The sequence below is a fragment of the Caloenas nicobarica genome, chromosome Z (assembly GCF_036013445.1).
Source record: "Caloenas nicobarica isolate bCalNic1 chromosome Z, bCalNic1.hap1, whole genome shotgun sequence".
Classification (NCBI taxonomy): domain Eukaryota; kingdom Metazoa; phylum Chordata; class Aves; order Columbiformes; family Columbidae; genus Caloenas; species Caloenas nicobarica.
Genome location: NC_088284.1, coordinates 78494626 through 78517697, shown reverse-complemented (window position 1 = coordinate 78517697; position 23072 = coordinate 78494626). Strand labels below are relative to the sequence as shown.

Below are 23072 nucleotides of genomic sequence, written 5' to 3'. Positions count from 1 at the left end.
TCCCTTGACCTGCTGGCTACACTCTTCCTAATGCAGCCCAAGAGGCTGTTGGCCTTATTTGCCATAAGGCCACGTTGCTGGCACATGTTCAACTTCTTGTCTACCAGGACTCCCAGGTCCTTTTCAACAAGGGACCTGCTTCCAGCCAGTCACCCAAGGCACTCATACAGGCTGGAGCTTATTCCTCCCCAGGTATATAGTCTTGCATTTCCCTTTGTTGAATTTCATGAGGTTCCTTTCAGCCCATTTCTCCAGCCTGTCCAGGTCCCTCTGAATCGCAACCTAATCCTCTGTCAAACCCTCCTCCTAGTTTTGCATCATCTGTAAACTTGCTGAGGATGTACTGTGATTAATGAAGACATTAACAGTATATGACCCGGTACTGACGTCTGTGGTACAGGGCCACTAGTAGCTGACCTCTAGCCTAGACTTCATGTTACTGACCAGAACCCTTTGAAATCTGGTTTAACCGGCTGAGCTCAATCCATTATACTGTTCATTTGTTCATTCCTCTAGTCCATAATTTACCAGTTTGTCTATGAGGATGTTAGAGGACACGGTGGTGAAAGCTTTGCTAACTAAAGCCAAAATCCAATGCTCTCCCCTCATTCAGCAAGCTCCTAATTTCATCAGAGGAGGTTATGAAGTGAATCAGGCATGGCTTCCCCTTTGTAAATCCATACTGACTACTCACCATCTTGTCCTTAATATTTTTTGAATCGGCTTCCAGGAATATTCCTTCAACAGCCTCTGGCTGATGAGCATCCAGTTACCAAGATCCATCCCCTTACCCTTCCAAAAGATGGAAGAGACATTTCTTCCAGTCCTTAAAAATAACCCAGGATCAGTATTACCTTGCAAAAATAGTCAATAGTGGCCTCACAATGCCATGGGCCGGATCCCTCAGCACTCAGTCACATCCAATCAGCTTCCATGGACTTGGGTACATCCAGATTAAGACAGTCTATAATCTGATCCTCTCCCAAGTGTAACCCTCCTTTTCTCCTGACTTTCTCACCAATTTGAGGGGCTTGGGATTTCTGAAGGCAAATCTCAACCAGCAAAGGTGGCAATCAATAGTAACTCAGCCTTTTCCACGTCCTTTGTCACTAGTCCCCCTACCCCATTCTGCAGCATGCCCACATTTACCCCCATCTTCCTTTTGGTGCTCATTAGCCTGCAGAAGTCCTAGTTGTCTTTCCCCTTCCTCACTTGGGCTCTGGCTTTCCAAACCCCATTCCGGCTTGGTTGGTCAGTGTCTCTGTATCCCTCCCTGGTCACCTTCTCCTGGCTTCCATGTCTTGTACATTTTCTTTTTGTCTGAGATTAGCCAGGAGCTCCTTGTTCACCCATGCAGGCCACTCATCGCCTTTGCTTGATTTCCCATTCCAGTGAGATGAACCATTTTGAGGGCTTGGGCGAAGTTATCCTTGAGAAAAAAAAAAAAAAAATCAAGACTTTCTCCTGGACCTTTTTTCTCTACAGAGCCGTATTCCATGGGATTCTTTCAAAGACATCCTGGAAGAGGTCAAAGTCTGCTCTCTTGAAATCTAGGGTCATCATCCTGTGTTTTACTCCATTCCCTCCTGTCACAAACCTGAACTCCACCACCTCAATAACCACTGCAGCCAAAGGCTGCCCCCAGCTTTGACTTACCCAGCAAGCCCTTCCCTGTTCATAAGCGTCAGCTTTTGTAATCCTCCTCTCTACACATCTCAAAATATGGAAAATATGTAGACTTTACCATTCTTAGACTTAACTGAGGGGGTTTTTGTTGTTTGCTTGTTGGCGGGGGGGAGGGGTTTCTTTTTTTTTGGTCTTTTTTTCTTTAATAACAGATCATAATAATCAGTTAAGCCATTTGTTGACATACATCAACTGTTTACACACACAAAAAAGAAATACTCCTTGCTAATTACCTTAAGACATAACAATATGTCTGCAAAATCTGATAAGGCAGATCAGTCATTAACACCCTGCTCTGTAACTCTATAAGACTGAGGTGAACAGCTGGGTGAAAAGGAGATGCAGGTGGCAAGAGAGAGTGTGCTAACGTCACCACTGCAAAGAAACAGTCGATACAAGGACAAACTACCCCTTTCTGTGCAAAACCTGAGCCTGCACATACATTTAGTTAAGAGGATAAACTAGTAAGTGAGAATCACATTAGTTAATCCCCTATAACAAGGCTTTTTTTCCCTAGGAAAATTCAAGTGTGTTAGGTCCTTCAAAAGTTAAAAAGCAAAGGGATGCAAGGGAACTTAATTGCTCTGGAGTTATGATAAGAGAAAAAATGGGGTCAATAGATGTAAGCAAGTCAGTCGTTGACATGTTAAAATGTGAAATGTCAGGCCTATGGCGGTATGAAGTCTGTCACAAAGTTCCCCATATTGTCCTTAAGAGACAATGCTTAAAATTGAGTGTTCTCTGCTTCCCTCTTCTTTTAAAAATACAAGAAGAAACCTGTCATACTAGCTTAACATAAAGTAAAAAGAGAAGGCATCATACTTTGTATCTTAGAAAGTCTGCAACAACACAAACATTGAGCAGATTTCAGAAAATATCAGGAATATCCTTTTACATTGAAAATAATACAGGAATGCTGTGAAGCATGCATTAGAATAAACCAGAAATAAAGTAACTTAATAATCAGTACTCCTAGACTGGAGAAGATGCTTCTATCCTTACATTTTAAGTTGCATTATTTGTATTGCAGAGAAGGAAAAAGAATGGAGGAGCCTGGAAAAAAGCGGCCAGTTAGAAATGTGGCATATTATAACTATATGTTCCTACAGATTTGTAAACTCAAGATGTGTGCTCTTTGTAAAAGCACATCTCCCAAAACAGAAACTGTATTTTGCTGTCTGTTACAGCAGATGTAATAGACAATCAGACAAATGTTTTTGTATACAGTCTAATGCTGATGAGCTTTAGGGAATTGAAATTCTGAGACACCTAATAAACAAAAAATTAAAAGTATTTATATTTTAGTATCACAATTTGAAGAACATGTCACACTTCTCAAATTTATTCCTACAACCCGAGAAGAAAAATTTGAACAGAGCAAAAAGTAAGCAGTGGCTTTCTTAACTAAGTTGGGCTTTAAAAAAACCTTTGTGAAAGTGGACACAGGACACAGAGAGAGAAATGGACATGGTCTAACAATCCTTTTTCCACTGCATGGACATCACAACCATTTTTTCTAGAATGTAAAACATTTTCCTAACACATGAAGAGAGAACAGCTAAGACAGAGGGCCATGCATATAGCCAGCCAGGACTTGTCCTACAAAGAGGACTTTTGAGTGCAAAGCCACACTATTTAGCTGCAATGCTGCATCACTGTCTCCTTCCCCGTGCACCAGGCACATCTACAGCTGGCGTACACGGCCATGAAGAGCAAACCCAGCATGCAGCACTGCAAACATGAAAAGACTGACAAGCAAGCAACTAAGTCAAAATCAGCCAAAATCAGTTGTGCATTAATCCTCATGCATTAAGACTGACAGGTACGAACTTCTAAACAGGACTTGGTACCATTACAAAGCTGGAAGCTGTAAACTTACACCAGCCATTGCACATGCCATCAGTTCTTCCCTACCTCATTCTGAGCAAAGCCAAGTGTTTTACCCCAGCCCTATCAGAACTGAACACATCTAAGCATCTTAGATGAAGTAGTAAAAGTATTTTACAATATTTTCAAAACTTATTTTAAGCATGAAACAGATATTATCAAAAAGGCTTAAGACTTAAAAAAAAATGTAGCTGGCAGTCGTTCAACTGAAAGCAGCACTTTCAATGTTCGTATAAAGAATAATACAGTGGAACTACTGTCAGGAAAAAGCTAAGCCTACTAGCCAGTGAAGAATTGGGGCTACAGTGCTGGTCACCACTCATCTTGCAGAGCTTACAATCCACTACAAATAGCAAGAATTGACTGAGAAATGGCAAGAAATTTACCATCAAAATATTTCTATTTTATTATAAGCTAGAGCAACCAATGATTTCCTCATTAGCTAGCTTATTTCTTGTACAGGATATGAGACAAGAATTGAGAGAGCAAAGGCCACTAGTATGTTTGCAATCCTGCAAAATAGTAGAGACAGAAGTGTGGCATCCTTTGCAGTATGAAGCAGAGATAAAAAGTAAGCTGGAAATAATTGCAAAGAAATATGTTTGTCTAGTACAATGATTTTGACACTGGGAAAAAAATAGATAAACTTTAAATGAAATTCAGAAAGTTAAAAAACTACAGATATTAATATACTGCAATAGAACACTACTATTTCTCCTGTGGTGTCTGTACATGCTACATGTTCCTTTATCTTATAAAACTAGCAGAACCAATCAGTTTTCAGAGAAGCATGAAATGTATAAATCGACATATCTGTAGTACTTTAACCCAATATCAAATGAATACATTACATCATATTGCATTTTTGAGTGCTTCCCTTCCCCTGAGGATTTGACTATTTTTTTTTCCCCTCCTTAAATAAGACTCCCAATACTTTTCATCATCACATTAGATATTCAAAAACCATAAAAGACAACTCTATCATCAACTCTCATTCACTTCCTGGTAGGTTTTGCCAAGCAAAATAATCCACAGCATAGGAAACCCAAACAGGATTTCTCAAAGCAAGAATTTTCTGACCACTGCTCTCCTCCCTCCCAAGTTTTAAATTTAGAATCCAAGCAGCCTCAAGTGTAATATAACGACTTCAAAAAAGTTATTAAAACCAACACTGTGTGTAGGAAAACACAGATCTGTGCAGTTTCATGCACAAGAGCTTTAACTCCTAGTGAAACTATCCAAACAACTAAAAAGTCAATAGGGTTTCCTTAGAAACGGATCAGATTCTTGCAGAGGAAATAGAAGCTCTGTGCTTTGGATGAGTACCCAGTGCTCATGCTAAACTGTTGTGGGTTTTCTTTCCTTTTTATAGAGTGAGGTCATCTTGCTTTCCCTGGTCCTCTGTTTTGGGAAATGATCATCCAGCCATTCTGCCAGATGCAGGAAATCAACAAAATGAGAACTGTGTTTACATGTTTTTTCTATACTGTTCCAGTTATAGTAACATAGGTTTTACTTAGAAAAATAACAAATTTAAAGGATCAGCTTTTTGTGTATTTTGAGCTGAGGATTTTAAAAGTTACATAAGAACAATCAGAAAAGCTTTCCAACAGAAAAACTAGTGTGCTAAATTAATTAAGTACTTATCAATGTTAACATCCTTTTTTGTTATTTTGGAAGTGTACAGTTTGACTATCACATGGTCGAATCAAGAAAGAAAAACATTTCATATCAGACTACAGGGAATCAGCACTAGAATATATGTATTTGTCTTGTGTAGAAACTCCCAATTAATAGTGTTTTAAATGTTCAAAGGAATATGGAAGAGCAGATTTATTACATATCTAGACGTATTTTAAGTTACTCTTGCTTCCTGGGTTTGAAAGAAAAGAAGGTAAAAATTGTATTCAAAAGAAGGCTAATGAATGATTAAGCTTTTTTTTTTTTATACACGAGTACAATATCTACACACACATAGTCTGTATATGTGTGTATATACATATATACACACAAAGCACTATTTATATAGTGAGATATAGATATATAACACCTATTTGAAAGCTTGGCTCCTACAGGAACTGGGGAGAAACGACATCCACTGGGCAGGCAGAAGGAAGGAACCACATCAACATCTATTCTTATACTTCAGAAAAAGAGTCAGGAAAATGTTTTTGTCTAAACTATGCTGTAAAATATATAATTCTTTCCTCCCTTTGAAATATTTTTGCCACTGAGAGCATAGGTTTGATCAAGTATTTGACACATTTCTAAAGGAACACACAAATCTTTCTTTCTCTCACTAGCTGTGAGAGAAGCATGCACATTTTAAGAGATCCATCCTCTTATTCAGGTGTCTGAGTGGGGAAAAAAATCCCATAGGCTATTTTTTCTTCTCCTAATAGCTTACTTCCAGAAAAAAAAAAAATGTTTTCTTGCCCCTTCCCCTTCCCAAAAATTCACCCAAGTACTAAATACAGCTACTTTTCATTATTAATACTTTGTCAAACTATTTAAAAAACATCTCCAATTATATTCTTCCTGAATGATAATTTACAAATGGAACTTGCATGATGCATTTGTTCAAGGATCTGGAGAACACACCTAGGTAGTGCTCCAATATAAGTGCAAGAAACTATATTCTTGAGAAAAAAGCAAAATATTGCATATCCGTATGGTAAATGAATTAGTATTAAGTTTGACATGCAATCTTTACAGTTTTGAAAGATCTCTGAACACATCCCAAAAGATCATGAACCTCACCTCCTCCACCACCAAAGAGAGGTGATGCCCATAAAAAGTTTTTGATGCAAGTTGTGGGTCAGAGTTTAGAAAACAATGATAAAGAACAGTAATAATTTCAAACATTTTTTTTCTTTCTATTATTACCTGTCCCAGTCCATGCACATTGACCATCACTAAGTACTATACCAAAACCAGTGCCTAAATCTTTTTCCCATGATACTTGTAGAAAATACGTTGCTTCTGGATCAGAAACTGGATGAATTCTGTTCAAAGTCTTCTCCATTTTCCAGACACCTGTTTAGGAAGTAAAATAATCTTATTATAACCAATGAATTATTCTCCAGAGGTGCTTACCAGTTCTACATAACTCAAAAAACAAAAAAGATACAAGTATAAGCACACTTAGAATTTTGTTTTACTTTCCTCCTCAGATTCAGTTTTTCAGAGAACTGATTATATTTCCAAACAGAAATATGCATTAAAATAAGTAAGGTTTAAAAGAACAATGCTAACAATAAAATATATTTGAATAGTCCTAAATTGAGAAACTATGTGTCGGGAAGCTAGAGAACGGAAAATTAAAATACACAAGCATTTCCCCATGGCCAGGCTTTTAACTTACTGTCCACTATCACACAACATACAGCACATGGAATATAAATCAAAATAATCAACTTTCATCTGGAAGACTCTCATACGGAAGCATACTACTAAGCTTCATTGCAAAGCAGAGGTTGTAGTGCCTGCCAGCAACAACCAAATAAATTATTTGAAAAACTGGATGGTGCAGAGAACAAAATTTATGACGCTACAGTGAATTTTTTGCTCAATATCAAAGCAACTTGGCAATCTGGGCTTGACATAAGACCTTCTAAAGAATCCCATGTATTTATGCGTAGTCTAATTGGACAATAATGAAACTTTGTCCAATGCAGTTTTAAATTTCTTGAGTAATGTAATTTGCTCCACCGAATAATAAAGAAACAGACAATTCTGAATATTTTCCTTGACAATGCTTCATGTTGTCCAGTACTTGAAGAGTTTGTTTTGGAGTGCTCAGTTGTTCAACTTTTTTTTTTTTTTTTTTTTTTTTAAGATTAATGAAGTGAATGAAAAAGGGTTAAAATAACATGTATTAATAAAAACAGGAAAACCACAACTGAGGCATTTGGTGGTTGGTGCAAAAGTAATTGCAGTTTTAGACTGTGAATTTTAAATCGTTTTAACTAGGCTCAAACACATCTTTATTAATCAAAATTGGAACCATTACAATTAATATATTTTTGCCAACGAGAAATAAGTTTGTTTATTCCTGTAGCATAAAAATACATGCTTTGGGATTTGCCAAACTCTTGGAGAGCATTTTCTGCATCCTGCTGGTTGTGGAAGTATTTTCCCTGCAAAAAGTTGTCGAGATGCTTGAAGAAGTGGTAGTCGGTTGGTAAGAGATCAGGTGAATACGGCAGATGAGGCAAAATTTCGTAGCCCAATTCATTCCACTTTTGAAGTGTTGGTTGTGTGATATGCAGCCCGGCTTTGCTGTGGAGAAGAATTGGGCCCTTTCTGTTGACCGATACCATCTGCAGGCATTGCAGTTTTCAGCGCCTCTTGTCGATTTGCTGAGCATCCTTTTCAGATGGAGCGGTTTTGCTGGGATTCAGGAAGCTGTGGATCAGACTGGCAGCAGAGCACCAAACAGGGATCTTGAACTTTTTGGGTGCAAGTTTGGCTTTGGGAAGTGTCTTGGAGGTCCTTCTCAGTCCAAACACCGAGTTGGTCATTGCCAGTTGTTGTATAAAATCCACTTTTTGTCGCACATCACAATCCGACCAAGAAATGCTTCATTGTTTTTGGATAGAATAAAAGAAGATGACACTTCAAAACAATTTTTTTTTATTTTCAGTCAGCTCATGAGGCATCCACTTTTCGAGCTTTTTCACCTTGCCAATTTGCTTCAAATGCTGAACGACTGTGGAAGGGTCAACATTGACTTCTTCAGCAACTACTCGTGCAGTTGTAGGAGGATCAGCTTTGATGATTGCTCTCCATTGCTTATTGTCAACTTCCAATGGCCAGCCACTACGCTTCTCAACTGCAAGGCTCTCGTCTCCTTTGCAAAACTTCATGCCCACCACGGCACTGCACGTTCGTTAGCAGTTCCTGGGCCAAATCCATTGCTGATGTTGCGAGTTGTCTCTGCTATTTTACAACCCATTTTGAACTCAAAAAAGTCACTCGAATTTGCTTTTTGTCTAACATCATTTCTCTAGTCTAAAATAAATATAAAATAAAAAGGAAATAATAAGCCAGTAGCAAAAATACAAAGCGAGAAAAGCACATTAAAATGATGTATAACATAACCACATTTATTTAAGAATGTATTCCAATATCAAATGGCAAATTTCAACAGTGGAAAAACCACAATGCCTTTTGCACCAACTTGAGTACAAATATGCTTGGACAGGTTAGGTATTAAAAGCTCCATCAAGTTTTCAGTCCAAAGTGTAGCAATAAGTCATCACGATGAGCCTCAGTTCATGCCCTGAGAGGACTCTTTTTTTTGAGCAGCAGCAGAGGGAAGCTCTTTTTTGCTTGTGGACATTGAGAACCAAATCCAAAAAGAGATTTAAATACCACTAGTCTGCCAAAAAGTTGGTATTTTCAGGTTAGGAGGGACAGTTTTAATGGCAGTTGACTGCAGTGTCTGACCTTGGCTCAACTATGCACCCAAATCCACTTGAAAATGTCTTTCCCTTTTCCAGAGGAGTGCACAGTATCCAAAAGCACCAAAATACAATAATATAAGATTTGTTTCTTAAGCATAAATCTGCATTAACAGCTAGACAACAGCTGCATTGTCAGTATCCAGTGGCTAGTTCAACCACAATACAGATCAGCATGGACTAACAAATAGCATTTCTAAGCAGTAAGAGGAACATCACGTAAAACGCCTGCTACAAATTCCAGGCTGAACTTTGGCTAAAACATGTCACTTCCTGCATTCCTGACTACCCTTTACATTTTCATCACCAAATACTCAAAGCGCTAACTTTATTTTCCAGCTTAAAGCTTAACTACACACAAGCACCATAATATTTCCCTGTTTAGAATATTTTTCTGAAGAGATTAGGATTCAAAAGCTATGGTAGAAGGAAATCATGTACATAGAGCTAAAAATCAAATTCTTGGCAACAACAGTAAGAGAGATGACTTTACTCTTCACAACCATACACCACCACTTATGCTATTACAGGTGCCATACGCCATGTTTCTATTCACAGAAAATGCGCCAAAAACTAAAAAGTTACTTAAAAGCAATACAGAAAAAATAGTTTGACTCCAAAAAAATTATCTTCCACATCGCTGAGGTACTGAGCATTTATGAAAATCTACAGTATGTATGTGCACCTGTGAGCAAGAACAAAATGAAATACTTGGGGCATGGAGGTCTGGAACAAGGCCTTTGTAATCATAAAACTAAAGTAATTTTAAAGATTTGCAGTGCACTGACTGCCTAGATCTGGGTCAATAAAGAGCACAGGATAGTATGCTCAACTTATGTGTGTAGTATGTTTAAGGACACAGGCATGTATTCTCCTGTGTCTGCCAGATTCCATTTTGCTTGTTCGGAAAAAACACAGTATCCCTCATGAAATATTTTCATAAAAGTCCTTCTCTGAAAGACAATGTTTTTGAAAAGACTTTACTCATTCATTTTTACATAAACATTGTAAAACAGTTTCACACAACCCAGACAGACAGCATACAAGGTACTGATGCATAGGTATATATATGTCAAAAGGGAGGTTTTGTTGGTCGCATTTGATTCTTATCACAAAGCAGAGCAGCATTCAGTGAAAACCACCTGCACCACAGGATTTCTTTTTAATGTAGACCGTTTATAACAGAAAGTAAAGCAAGAGAGTTGGACCTTCTATTTATATGAAGACAAACAGAAAGCAGTGTGAGTCCTCAGACAGAAAAAATGATGTCAAGAGTCACATAGGAAAGAAAATTTATTTATTTACTTAAAGATGTACTAACAAGGCCTCTAAGGCCTGAAATTATTTTCATCTGATATTATAATACTGTGGTTCCCATGCATCCATCTTCACACGTTAGTACTTCACTCACGAACAGCTAAAATGCAGATTCTGTTTAGACATCATTCTTAAGATGTCAGTTGCCAGCATAAGGGATGGGCCTGTTAACAGAACTGAGAAAGCTTCCTTATGATTTGTATACCTGTGGTAAAACACAACTTCCATAAAAACAAACATACTGAGGAGACACAACACAGAAGAATGTTCTGTATGTCATAATAAAATGCAAAATACTTTTGTTACAATTTTCCATCTTTTATTGTGCCTCTTTGAACAAAGAACTTTACGAGAGAGCATAAAATGAAAACACTTTTTCTCCCAGCTTTTATCTCTTCCATTGTGCTCAATGACCTTTTGAGAGGAGTATTGGCTATTACTACATCTTTAGAAACTGCCTCACAAAGCAGAGCTCAGCCTTGTTTGAGATTTCCAAGCACTCAACTGTTCCACCTCATCAGCAAAAGCTTAAGGGTTCTTGGCTGTATATAATGGCTGTTGTTTACTTCTCTTCAAGAGGAAGAAACCTTCTTCATGAAAATTAGTCTGACCTACACAGCGTACACAAACATCACTGCAAATAAAAACATTGTACATTACTGCTTTTTTAAAACCTGTTTGTAAAAATAAAAAATAAACCCCCAAACAAACAAGAACACACGAACAAAAAACACCACACGACACACAGATCACCCTTTCCTCAATTCTCCCAACAACACAACTCTTCCACAGAGTTTAGTGTATTGTTGAGTAACTGGATACACCACACAGCTAAAGTGTGAATAAAGGGAAAAATAGCACAGGAGTTACCTAACTATTTAGCAACTGAGAAATTACCACTAATGAAAGAAAAAATACAGAAACTAAATTGTACTCTGTTCCTTATTCATTTACTATAAGGTGAGAGCATGCATCTCATCCACTCTAAAGGCAAAACCTAATAAGATATGTATACCAGTATATTTCCAAAATAAGAATTTCAGAGGGATGAAGTTGGACATGGCACTTGAATACCCTGTACGTTCACAGGATTCACAAATAACTTTGTTCAACATCTTGAGAAGATATATACTATGTCAAGAAATGAAGTAAACTAAAACACCCTCTTTATAACTAACATCTCTTGATTCACCTGCCTGCTTACTGCCAGGCATTTATGGACCCAATTGCAAAGATATAGTGATTTCAAATTGGGTCCATCTGTTTGAAACACTCTGTATATGCTCTTATCACCCCATGAGCCCTCAACATACCAAGCATACACGGCTCTTCACAGACAAAATACTTGCCTGTAAAAGGTGACCATGTTCCTACCAAAAGCTCTGCCCCAGGGCTTCTGTTTCTGGTGGAAACACTGAGCAGTGCCAAAGTCCGAGGGCACATGAAGAGCAGATTTGCCAAAGTAGATTCTCCAGCTGCCCTTCCCCAAATTAACTCCAAAACCCCCCAGTTGTAAATTTTTCAGTTTGGCTAGCAATGGGTGTTCTCTCCAGGAATGCAGAAGACTGTCAACATACCTCCAAGAAATTTGTTTGAATCTACACTTCTTCAGTCATTTCCACAGAAGATGTCATATATACATAAATTGGAGAGTAGCTGTAGCATCAAGCTGTAGCAACTTACATTTCCCATTGTTGTGGTTGACATAATTATCTCCCAAACCCTAACTGTAGATTCTAAAAGTAAAAACAAAACAAAGAAAACCCCCACAACAAAAAGACAAAACACACCAAGACAAAAGAGTACATTCCAATCTACTATCAAATAATGCTTTTAAAGGCCACTTATTCAATGGAATCGTTCACTGTCCTAACCACCACACATGCAAAATTCCAGCCAAGAGTCTTGCATGTGCTTATCTAAGAATCTACTTTTATACATTGAAATAGCAGTCCCACTAGAAATATTACTAGTAAATTTCTAAATGAGTGCCAAACCATTTCTCTATTGTGGCTGTTGTCTCAGTCCTTTAACACTACACCTACAACTGAAGCATAAGAAGTCACAGCTGTTTTAAGTACTCTGGGCCAGACACTCAGCCAGAACAAAATAACTGCAGATGTACTGACAAAGGGGCCTGAAAAATACATATCAACTTGGGACCTGAACTTCCAGAGAACTGGTCACACAAGCATGTAGAAGCTGGTACTGCCTTTTATGATTTTACTAGCATCCTCATCGCCACCAAGTCATAAATTGTTTTTGAGAGGCAGCCAAAAATATAAAGGATGAGGGAGAGATGACACTTTAAGAGTGAGTTTCACTTTTACATCTTTGGGTGGAAAGGTAGGGACACAGGTAAAACCTCTATTAATGCTCAAAATGGTTAAAATAGCCACCTAAATTTTGGCACTCTCACTATTTAACAGTCCAGATTCTGCTGAAGCTTATAAAAAAGGAATCATTTAATAAAATCAGGCTATTTTTATAGCTATCCAACAAACTAGATTACTGACATTAGACCAGTGCTATCACAGTCTGAAAGCACCTCTGCGTCTATCAGACCAGAGCAGTATCTTTGAGTCTCGTGCAATATTCAGCAACTCTGTCTCTGTAGGTTCTTACTGTTCACTGTCTCAATAAAATGAGAGCAGTCAGTAATTTCTTCCTCCCTTAATTACAATAAAGAAAAAAAAAAAGCTGCAGAGAAACTGGCCATTAGAAAGCCAGTGTTTCTCTCTTTAAGGGCACAGGAGGTCACAGCACATTACCAGCACCTCACCATGTCAGAGCCAAGGATCTGAGACAAGCTTGCAGGTGGGAACAGTTGAGTCCCACCCCAAATTTGTAAATGAGAGGCTTTATTGAGGCCTTCGAACAGTTGAGGATTGAGCTGTGTATCTTTAGCACTTTGTCCCTTTGGTCTTTGGCTTCTATGATCTATATTAGGCAATGTTTCTTTCTAAGGAGAAATCAGCTGTTGGCTGGTGTGCAATTGACTGGTGTCTACTCTCTGAACAAATAGCGTACACAGTTGCTTCTGAATAAACAAGACACTTTTAAAATTGCTTTACAAAGAATTTTATATGTTGTTTTGGATAGCACTAGGCATGCACCAAAAGCCAAATCTTTTAGGCTGCTCCAACACAGCATCATTGATAATATTTTTAACTTCAACATTTTATTTTTTTCCATGCAGACTAATGGCTTTTTTTTTCCCAATTGCTTTGGCTGCAGGTGTTCCAAACTTCAGCAGCTATGCATGGAAGGCTGCTTACTGATCAGAAAGAGCTACTATGTCTGTCTAAAGGAGTAATTAACTTAAGTGCTTTCTTGTTGAGAAAAACAGGGAGCTATCCACAGTGTGTTCAGAATAGAAGATGAGCACACACAGCACACTGCTATTGAAGTCTATAATTGGATCCCCTCTGTCACTGGCTTGACCACAACATACACTACAAATCAGAATCTAATAATCACAAGAATGTGAATGGTTAACCTATGATCAGAGAACAGGTATTATTCAGGAGATGCTATATGTACTTATAAATGGATTATTTGAGATTTAACCAGTCAGGAAATACACAGATTGCTTTTAAAGATTAAAACTAGCTATTATCACACTTTCTAACAGAAGGAAATAAGATAATGCCTGTATTTATGAATATTTCTAGAGATATTCTTCATACAACTTGATATTCTCTCACGTTAATTTAAAATTCCATTAACTCCAATACTTAAGAGGAAGAGAATTAAAATATCTGTCAAAAACTTCAACTATGATACAGTTAATCCAAGATCTACTATAAACCTAATAAGGATACCCTCATTTTTCTGTTCTTTTTACATGAAACTGATTGAGCCAACAAACATGAAGAAAAGAATATAGTATCCTTCCTAGCACATCTCACAATAAGCATCCCGTTCCCTTGGCCACAAGATTTGTTTGACACTGAAGAAAGATTCAATAATAACCTTCATTTGTAAGTTAACGATACATCTGAAGACCAAAGAAGATAAAAGAGCTTGTATTCCTAATAAAATCTAGGGGGCTAACACATTTTTAGGTTAGACACAATCTAAATTGTATCCAGTTGCTGTTTTGTTTAACTTTGTTCTATATTAAAAATACAAGGATCACAATTTTGGCAATAATGTAACTTTTTTTCCTTGCAGATAAAGGAAATGAATCAAAAACTGGCACTGGATATGAAGAAGGGACTGAATGACTTTATAACTTTGTGCAGATGTCTGAATGGCCATTTACAAATTTCAGTCCTGCATGACAACATTTGATCAAGAGATTGACTTCAAGACAGCTGCAATCAAGACTCACATGGCTAACATTTCCCCTGCTTGCTTCCCACTGTTCCGTGACAGCCACAAAAGGATTGGAAACATGCACATACTTTTTGTGCAATTGCCCAAAAAAAAAAAAAAAAAAAAGTCTTGAGCTTGTCAGACTTCATGGGTATGCAAGATTTGCCACAAAAGATCTGCAGTCTACGATAAGAAACAATCCTTGTCAGACTTATTTACTACAGTCACCAGCTGAAAAATGAGGAGAAACAGAAGGAAGCAGACAGGCAACAACCTTTATAGTAGGAATCCTACTAACAAGCTTTGATCTTAATTGTAGCCTGGAGGAAAAGCCCACCCTGGTGTCTTTCATCCTCTTGAAGTCTCAGACCTAAGCCACTACCAACTCCAGGCTTGCCAAGCTTAGTCAAAAGCATCCATACTAGGAGACAGTTTAAGCTATAACAAGGTTAAGAAAAAAAAAAAAAGAAAAACAAACAAACAAAAAATACAGAAAAAAATAAACATCCAAGTGCACAACTATACTAGTATATACTAGCAAGTAAGGGAGTATCTGGATAGATTTCCGAAAGGGACAAACCTTTCTTTTTCACCTTCTTCTATGAATTCTTCCCAACGCTAACCATTACAGTGTGCATTCTGTCAAATTCACGCTTTCCAAAATCAGTATCAAAAAAAATCATAAGGTTTCCCTAGATAAATCAGGATACACTAACTGAACGTTATAGACCTGCGAAAAATAAAATTAAGTCACACAATTGAAATATTCCCTGACGAAAAAGATAATTTTAGTACTGAAGTTAATAAAAAGCACGTCTAGAACTATGCAAGGATCAAAGATGACCACCAGACCAGCTTCAAGTGGCTAGATCTGGGATGCAAAGTCAGCAGGCATGCCCAAGAGACCCAGACTCACTACCTTTTTTTGCCTCTGGGAGGTGCAAGACCCAACAAATATTTTACAAACCTACTTTGGCAGTAGGTCAGCCTGGCTTTCCAAAGCCCTACCAAATCCAATGGTCGCATGAAGCCACACCCTTTTTGCAACATTTGACTATTTATTAAGAAAGGTAACTCACTTTCAAAAAAAAAAAAACAAAAACAAAAAAGAAACAACAACAACAAAACCTAAATATATATCAATTTTGCTGTAATCTCTCTGAAAAGACAGGTCCAAAAGAGAAGAAATACTTAAAAAAAAAAAAATCACACCAGAAAAAAGGAAACAAATCTCTACGATTCTGCCAGATGCAACTTTTGTGGCTGCCATATATAATTACTAAGAACCAAGATTCAGGAATTCCTAGTATCTTAGTCACATTCCCAAAAGCATCTCTGAAGTTCTCAGTAACTGAATATTATCCATTTGAGTACAGCAAAAAAAAAAAAAAGGCACCATGTTTCAACCACCCTTCACTCATCCAAAAATACTCAGATACATATGTCTTTTTGACGTATATTTGGATAACATAGTAGTCTTGTTGAGGTACCATTTGTTTTCCAAAGCACTGCCTTCTTTACGATTAAGTATTATCAGGATTTTCTACACAAAACAAATCTGTCCTACAGACTTCCTTTGTTTTCTATTCTTTAGTCCACATACAGACCTATTATAACCCTACTCAGTGTGACATGTTTCTGCAAATGTTTGACTTAACGTCACTAAGCAATGGATTCCACTAAACAGTCTGCCTTTTTTTTTTAATTCAAAATGAAGTCAAATAAATTCAGTACTATTGAATCCAGATAGCTCCATAGGCAATAGTAACAATTCTGAAACAAGGATAAATGAAACAAAAATCAGGGTCAGCTAGATATGGATGGATATAATTCTATATGTATGATTTCTGAAGAGCTTTGAAAAATTGAGCACAGTAACCTGGAAAAACAAGTAGCACCAAGTGTAGCCACTTCAGTGGAACAAGAGCACATATAAATATGAAGGCTTACATATCCTTCCTCTTACCTCTACACCCAAACACTTTTCAAAGAGATGGATTATTTTAATTTCACGTCCCTGACAAATTCATAAAAGATATGCCTACACTCTAAATTGCTTTATCTTGCAAAACTGTTTCCTAAGGCATTTTCTTTGAAGAAAATTCCTGCATTACCCCGTCTTCACTAAAGTTTTATTATGTTTTCCTTTCCATTTGCTATTTATCTACTGGAAAAGGTAACATTGACCTCCCTGAAAAAAAAAGAGCTCCCACTACTTTAACTTATTAATTTAAACATTGTAATTCATTTTGTTTCATCTGGCTCTTACAGAAATGTAATTCATAAGACATTTTCAATGAACTGGGATATTCACTTTCAATGCACTTCTATTTCAATTTTGCAGCTCTTTATTCAGCCATGTTTATCACTTCGCATTGAAAATAAATTATGGTTTTGGTAGATTAGGTTGAGCGATCAGAGTTTGAAGGTAAGGCAAAGAGACATTCATCCATATTGAACATCAATTTCAACTGTTTCCACAGATGGGCACAGGTTCAGCTTTGCTGCTTTAACCTGCCTCAAATGCGAAGCCACGAGCCTCAACGTATCAGGTAACACTACGGGATCATATGATGTCGGTACCCCGTGGTATATCACCTTGAAAAGAGACAAGAAATCCACAGAAAAGTGAGGCACCATTTTAGCGTAGGCTTTGTAAGAATGCACATTGGGCAAACCAAAATGGGGAGAAGCACCAGTCCATACCCAAGAACAACTGACATGCCACTATTTTATCAAGGAGGGGGCCTATTGCACAAGTCCCACAGCCTCACCAATCTCTGAGCAAACAAACAGCTTCGTTTAAAAAAAAAATAGATAATACAGAAATAGCAAATGCAGTGGCCACTGACAGTGCATCCTAAGGAATCACGTTCTATTAGTTTGGTCTCATTCAGCACTATGTCTACAAACCACGTTTAGAAAGGAAAGAGGACACAAAGAGCTTTACAAGAGTCATTTGTGGTTTTTACATATTAAATTCTATACATAAAAATATAAAGCTTTTCAAGACATACTAGATCACGGCTTTTCTAGGTGGTTTTCCTGAGTCTTTCATGTAGCAATTTTTTTTTCTTACTATGGGCTAGGAAAAAAAATAAAACAAAAACAACCCCTGCATACCCTTCTCTCAAAAACTAAACCCAAGATGCTCAATGCGAAGCAGGGGGTCTACTTAAAGAGGCCAGCTTTTCAATATTAGTTTTCTCTCATAACTATTGAAGAATGCTAGTTTGCACTGGAGTGAAAAGAAATTTGCAGACTAATATGAACACACAGCAGGGGCATACCAGTGGAAAAATGCCATTTGGAGTTGAACTGAGATTGCAAATAGGTACTTATTAGGAAAACATAGCACAAAAGTGATCTGATACTGCACCAGTTAGACACAGTTTTGAGATCTTCAAGTGCAAATTATTACAAGGCAAATCCGTGGAGCATCAGTGTCAAGGTCTCAAAAGAGTTGTTTTAAGGCTGTAAGGAACTTCTTTCCCAGATACGTTAAATCAGTCGTTATGGCATGATGACATAAAAAATTATGGGGTGGTGGGGCAGAAATTGAAACAGAACAAAAGGAAAAGATATTTTTAAAATCAGTCTCAGTTAAGCTTAGGCTTCACTGCATGTTGGGTTGCACTTCACCTTCATGTTGCTGGGCTTTCTGATTCCAAACTGCAGAAGCAAAACAGAACCACTACTGCACATCACTGCATTACATGAAACAATTTACAGTATTATAGAATGACTCTGAACTAGTGCAAGTACATGATCATAAAAAACCCAGCCCTTTGTGCAGAAGAGTCAATTATCCACAGCTACAACAAGATACAGTTCCTCTACTGCATTTATTTCCCTTTCAATATTACACATACACTCATTTGTTTTGCACCATCAAGTACAAATATCACAATATAAATCTCAAATAGTCTATACTAAAAAAAAAAAACCCACAAACAAACTCCTCCCTTACCTGATTATTTATAGAAGAGGAAAAAAACCACAACACCACCACCACACCACACACACACAAAAAAGCCCACCACACACACACAACATCTATTTTTATGACAGTTAAGGTTAATAAAACAAACCCCTGGAACAGACACGATTAAAGAAAGAATATAAATTATAAACCACAGTTTTCTTCTGTATACTTCCCTGACCAAGACAGAGGAAAAAACAACAACTAAAAACTCTTCTCTCTAACATTGCCTTCAGGAGATTATGAAATGTAACTCAAGTAGGTCTATTACCAAGAGACGCATAAGAATGCTTCATACGGTTCCTTGACTCTTATCTCAAAAAATAATTATCCTCTATGACAGCCATGCCTAGCTTTCACTGAAATTAACATTTCTGACCAATTTCCATTATGCCTGTGGCCACAGCACGCTGTATTCTTAAATTGATGTTAAATTTCACAGCTGGAGAAGGTTAATATGAGCCCACCCAAGACAGTTTGCTGCCCACAACTACTGTCTAGGCTTCCCTCATTGGCTCAGTCAACACAAATCTCTCCTCAGGTTTTTGTGAAGTTTCCACCATAAGCTGGACACAGCTGACAGCATTTGGAAAGCCCCACATTCCCTCTTTCCTGTCCAGCTACTGTGCTGAAAAGGGTGGCCTCTAAGATCCTTTTGTAGACCTGTAAACAAACAATCCCTTTCATAATCATCTGCATCATTTTTAAAAACAAATGCGGCCTTTGATAGGATATATAGCCTCACACTTCCTCTAATTGCATTAATTTTTCCATCCCAAGATAGAAAGCAATTTGGCTGATGTCTAGATCAAGAACACAAAAGTTCTCAGTCTCTGCACTTTTAAAACCACATAAGATCAGTCTCCCTCTTTTACTATCTATTTTACAATCTCTGCTCTATCTGTGTGCTTTGTTGGAGGACACCTCTTCCCATAAAACTCATCTAGCAGTCAGCAAAGCAGATTTAGAAGTATTCCAGTAATTTTCCAAACTTTGGAAATTTGGACTATTTAGTCAAATATTTTTTGTGAAATTACTAGTATGCTTCTCAGAAGATAGCAACACAAGAGACCCTTGCTTAGGCACACGCATAATGAATTTTTTATCAACTTGAAACTTTTCCTGCAAGTTATGTTCTATATGTTGAACAGATTTGACTGTGTTAGATTGGCAAACAACAGTAATTTGTTTAGTACCATACATAATCCAGTAGGTATTTTATATCTTGACATACTGTAGAGAACATTATTATTACATTATCTGATACTAAATTACACTGATAACCTTCAAATTCACAGTAGCTTTTTGCCACCTTTCCTTTTTTTCGTCTCATGTATAGAGACAAAGGAGATGGGGATGACTAAAATCCACAAAGACATCCCGATTACAATCACTAGGAGGTGAAGGACACCATTTCTTTACCCTGGAAAGGGACACAGCTCAAGTCAGAAGGACCATGAATGGAAGCAGAGCAAACCCTACTTTTGGTGCAAAAATTTTCATTTCATGTACCATTTGATGGTATTTTACAATAGCTTTCTAAATTAGATTCTTTGTTATTTAGTAAAATTAGCCTAAATCATAACATAAATGTGTATGCACATTATTTTACATTTTCCCCACGACGGCAGCAGACACTACACACGTTTTGCCAAATATAACAGTGAAGAAATTACAGCTGCATCTTATTAACCTTGAACACATAAATAACAGTTTAAGACCTTAAAAATCTCACCCTAAACTCCCAGCAATTCCACTTACTCTTCAAGGACATGGTGCTTTTTCATTTGGGGTTCCTGAGCTCTAACATTCCTGAGCTCTTTAAAAACATTCTCCACCTACTGCTAAGCCCTACGTGACAAGAGGTAAGGATTAAAATTTCTCATCTTCAAGTGGCACTGAAAGATAACAAGGGCATCAAAAATAGGCAATGAGACAAAACAGCAAGAGACCCCGTAAGGCTCATGGCACAAGCATGTAACACAGTGAAGCCAACACGCAGTACGGTAAACCATTTAAAATTATCTCATCTACACTGAAATGGGAGCTTGTTGGTCAAAACAGACAACTGTAAGCTATCCAGCATCCTTGCAAGCCTGCTGGCAAGACAAGACATCAGCAGCAGCAACACTGGGACTGTGTATGTCAGAAGAGGGGTTACAGTCACCTGTGTCACACACAGCATAACTATTTCTACAGCAAGGCCATGACACCATTTTATTTTTACAACAAGCTGGAGTGTCTTGCTAAGCTGTGCAGTTAAACCTGGCATCAGCCCATCAGTTGTATGTGACTTTTTTTTTTCCCCTTTTTAAATCATACTTAATGGAAAAGCTTTGTTTTGCAAGTCGTAAGTAATGACTTAGATATATAGGTTTTAGTCCAGATAAATGCTTGAAAACTATAGAATTTAAATGCTCAGGCATTTTTAAAAGTCATTTATGTACCTTTGTATACCATAATAGTGTTTAACTCATTAGGTTTAGTTCTTAAGTACTTCACCAACAGATATATTAGAATCATTTTGGACATGCAAAATGCTGCTATTCTGCTCATTTCACTATCAACATCAAAATAACTCCCGAAGTGCCTGTAACACCACAGCTTCATATAGGAAATCACTCTGTATAAGAGTAGTCAAAAATATTGAGCATATAAAGTAAAAGGCAAGTGCTTTCTCTCTACAATCTCGACAGTGTGTAGCCGCCATCATCTGATCCAACAAATTAAGGTATTCCAGACTACAAACTCGGTGCCTCTGTATCCCACATCAAGCATAATAGCTGGCATATTCATTCCTCACAGTCTTTCAAGACCGTAGTCAACTCCTATAAAACAGAAGTCCACATAATTCACAGAGTTTTATCATACCGATAGAGGACAACAATTTACACAAAATCTGCCATGAAAACTAGAAATTTTAAGGTATAGGAATTCCTGTTGTTATATGAACATTCCTTACCATATATCACCTGACACAGAAAATGTCTGATCATAATACTAATTAAAGCACTCCTTCCAAGCACCTCTGATGTGAAGACCAAGGACTTAGTATTCATTCTTGCTCAGAATAGCTGCAAACTCTTAAGCATTTTACACCTGTTGTGGTTCATCATGAATATAGTGTGCACTTCTCCAAGTTAACAGAGAGAGGCAGGAACAAAAGAGGAGCCATACCCAAGTGTAGATATCTTTTTTTGCAAAACAGGATTAGCAAACAAAGTGCCGTGTTCTAATACCACTGCCAGCATACAGAACACTACCTACTCACTATATGTTTGCCTGGATAATGCATATCCCTCAGGTTCCGTTGCCTCCTAAACTAAATAAGTTTGTAGCTGTAGCAACTATGCAAATAAGTTTTTATGCACTCATGCTTGTAGTTGAAGATACTAGGAACAACTGACATAAATATGATGTAAAAGAAAAAAAAATAAGAGCATGATCAGCTTTTGCCAATCATACAAACTAGCATATCTCAGAAAAACCCACGTGTTTATATTTTATTTGCACATGATTTTTTTCACCTCATGTATACATATGCACACTTGATATGCACAAAATCATGTTTATACAGATGTATCTGTCATGCTAGTCACCTGCCTGTGATATTTTTAAACTACCTCCTTCAACACACCTTCTCCTTATGAAAGCTAAGAGACACAAGAGAAGATAAATACCTAGCCTCCCACATGCAAACTCATACTGTTTTGTTATAATTCTTCCTGCATTTGAAAAAAACCTAGAAGCTTAATCTCTGAAGCCACCTTTTTTTACTTTTCATTATACACACAAATTCCTTTGTGTGCTCTACTGCTTAAACACTTAACTGAACATCAGGCAATCTCTTCACTGGCAAATCACACTTCTAAAATGTTTCTTAATACATATGTACTACAAAGCGCAGCCAATACCATTAAAACTCCTTTAAACAAAAACAAAAACCAACCACACCACAACAAGAAAAACCAGTATTAATCATACGGTTTTATTTACCTAATAGAATATGTCCATATAGATAGTTTAAACTTCTGATTTATTTTGCAATTTCAACAGACAAGTATGCATATCCAGGCAATTCCTGTAGACACTGCCAGCTGAGCTATCCAGCCACTTGCAGTTGGTTTTCCATTAAAATATATAAACCAGGAGCAGAAAAAAACAAACAAAACAAAAAAAAACCCAAACCTGCAGTAGCACCATCAGAAATGTCATATTTAAATCAATATCCTGTAGGTATCACACTGTATCCCAAAAGAAATTGTCATGCTAAGGTAGGTACACTAAGACTTCCAGAAGATTGGTAATAATCAAATGTCATTTTTCCCATAAGGACAAAATAAGCAGCTGAAAGCATTTTAATATAGCAGGTGATCAATGAAAATTCAAATAGTTGAGGCTTTTGGAAACTTCAC

The 23072-nt window shown here is 37.3% G+C and overlaps 1 protein-coding gene across 2 annotated transcripts in view; it reads right to left on the bottom strand.

Annotated features, from left to right (window-relative positions):
- XRCC4 (X-ray repair cross complementing 4) overlaps positions 1-23072 on the bottom strand; it is a 186148-nt gene that overhangs the window by 160004 nt on the left and 3072 nt on the right. For both annotated transcript variants that reach the window (XM_065656533.1, XM_065656534.1), the window contains exon 2: positions 6460-6609. In XM_065656533.1, the coding sequence (XP_065512605.1) occupies positions 6460-6598 (139 nt within the window). In that variant the 5' untranslated portion in view covers positions 6599-6609. The remainder of the gene's footprint in view (positions 1-6459; positions 6610-23072) is intronic.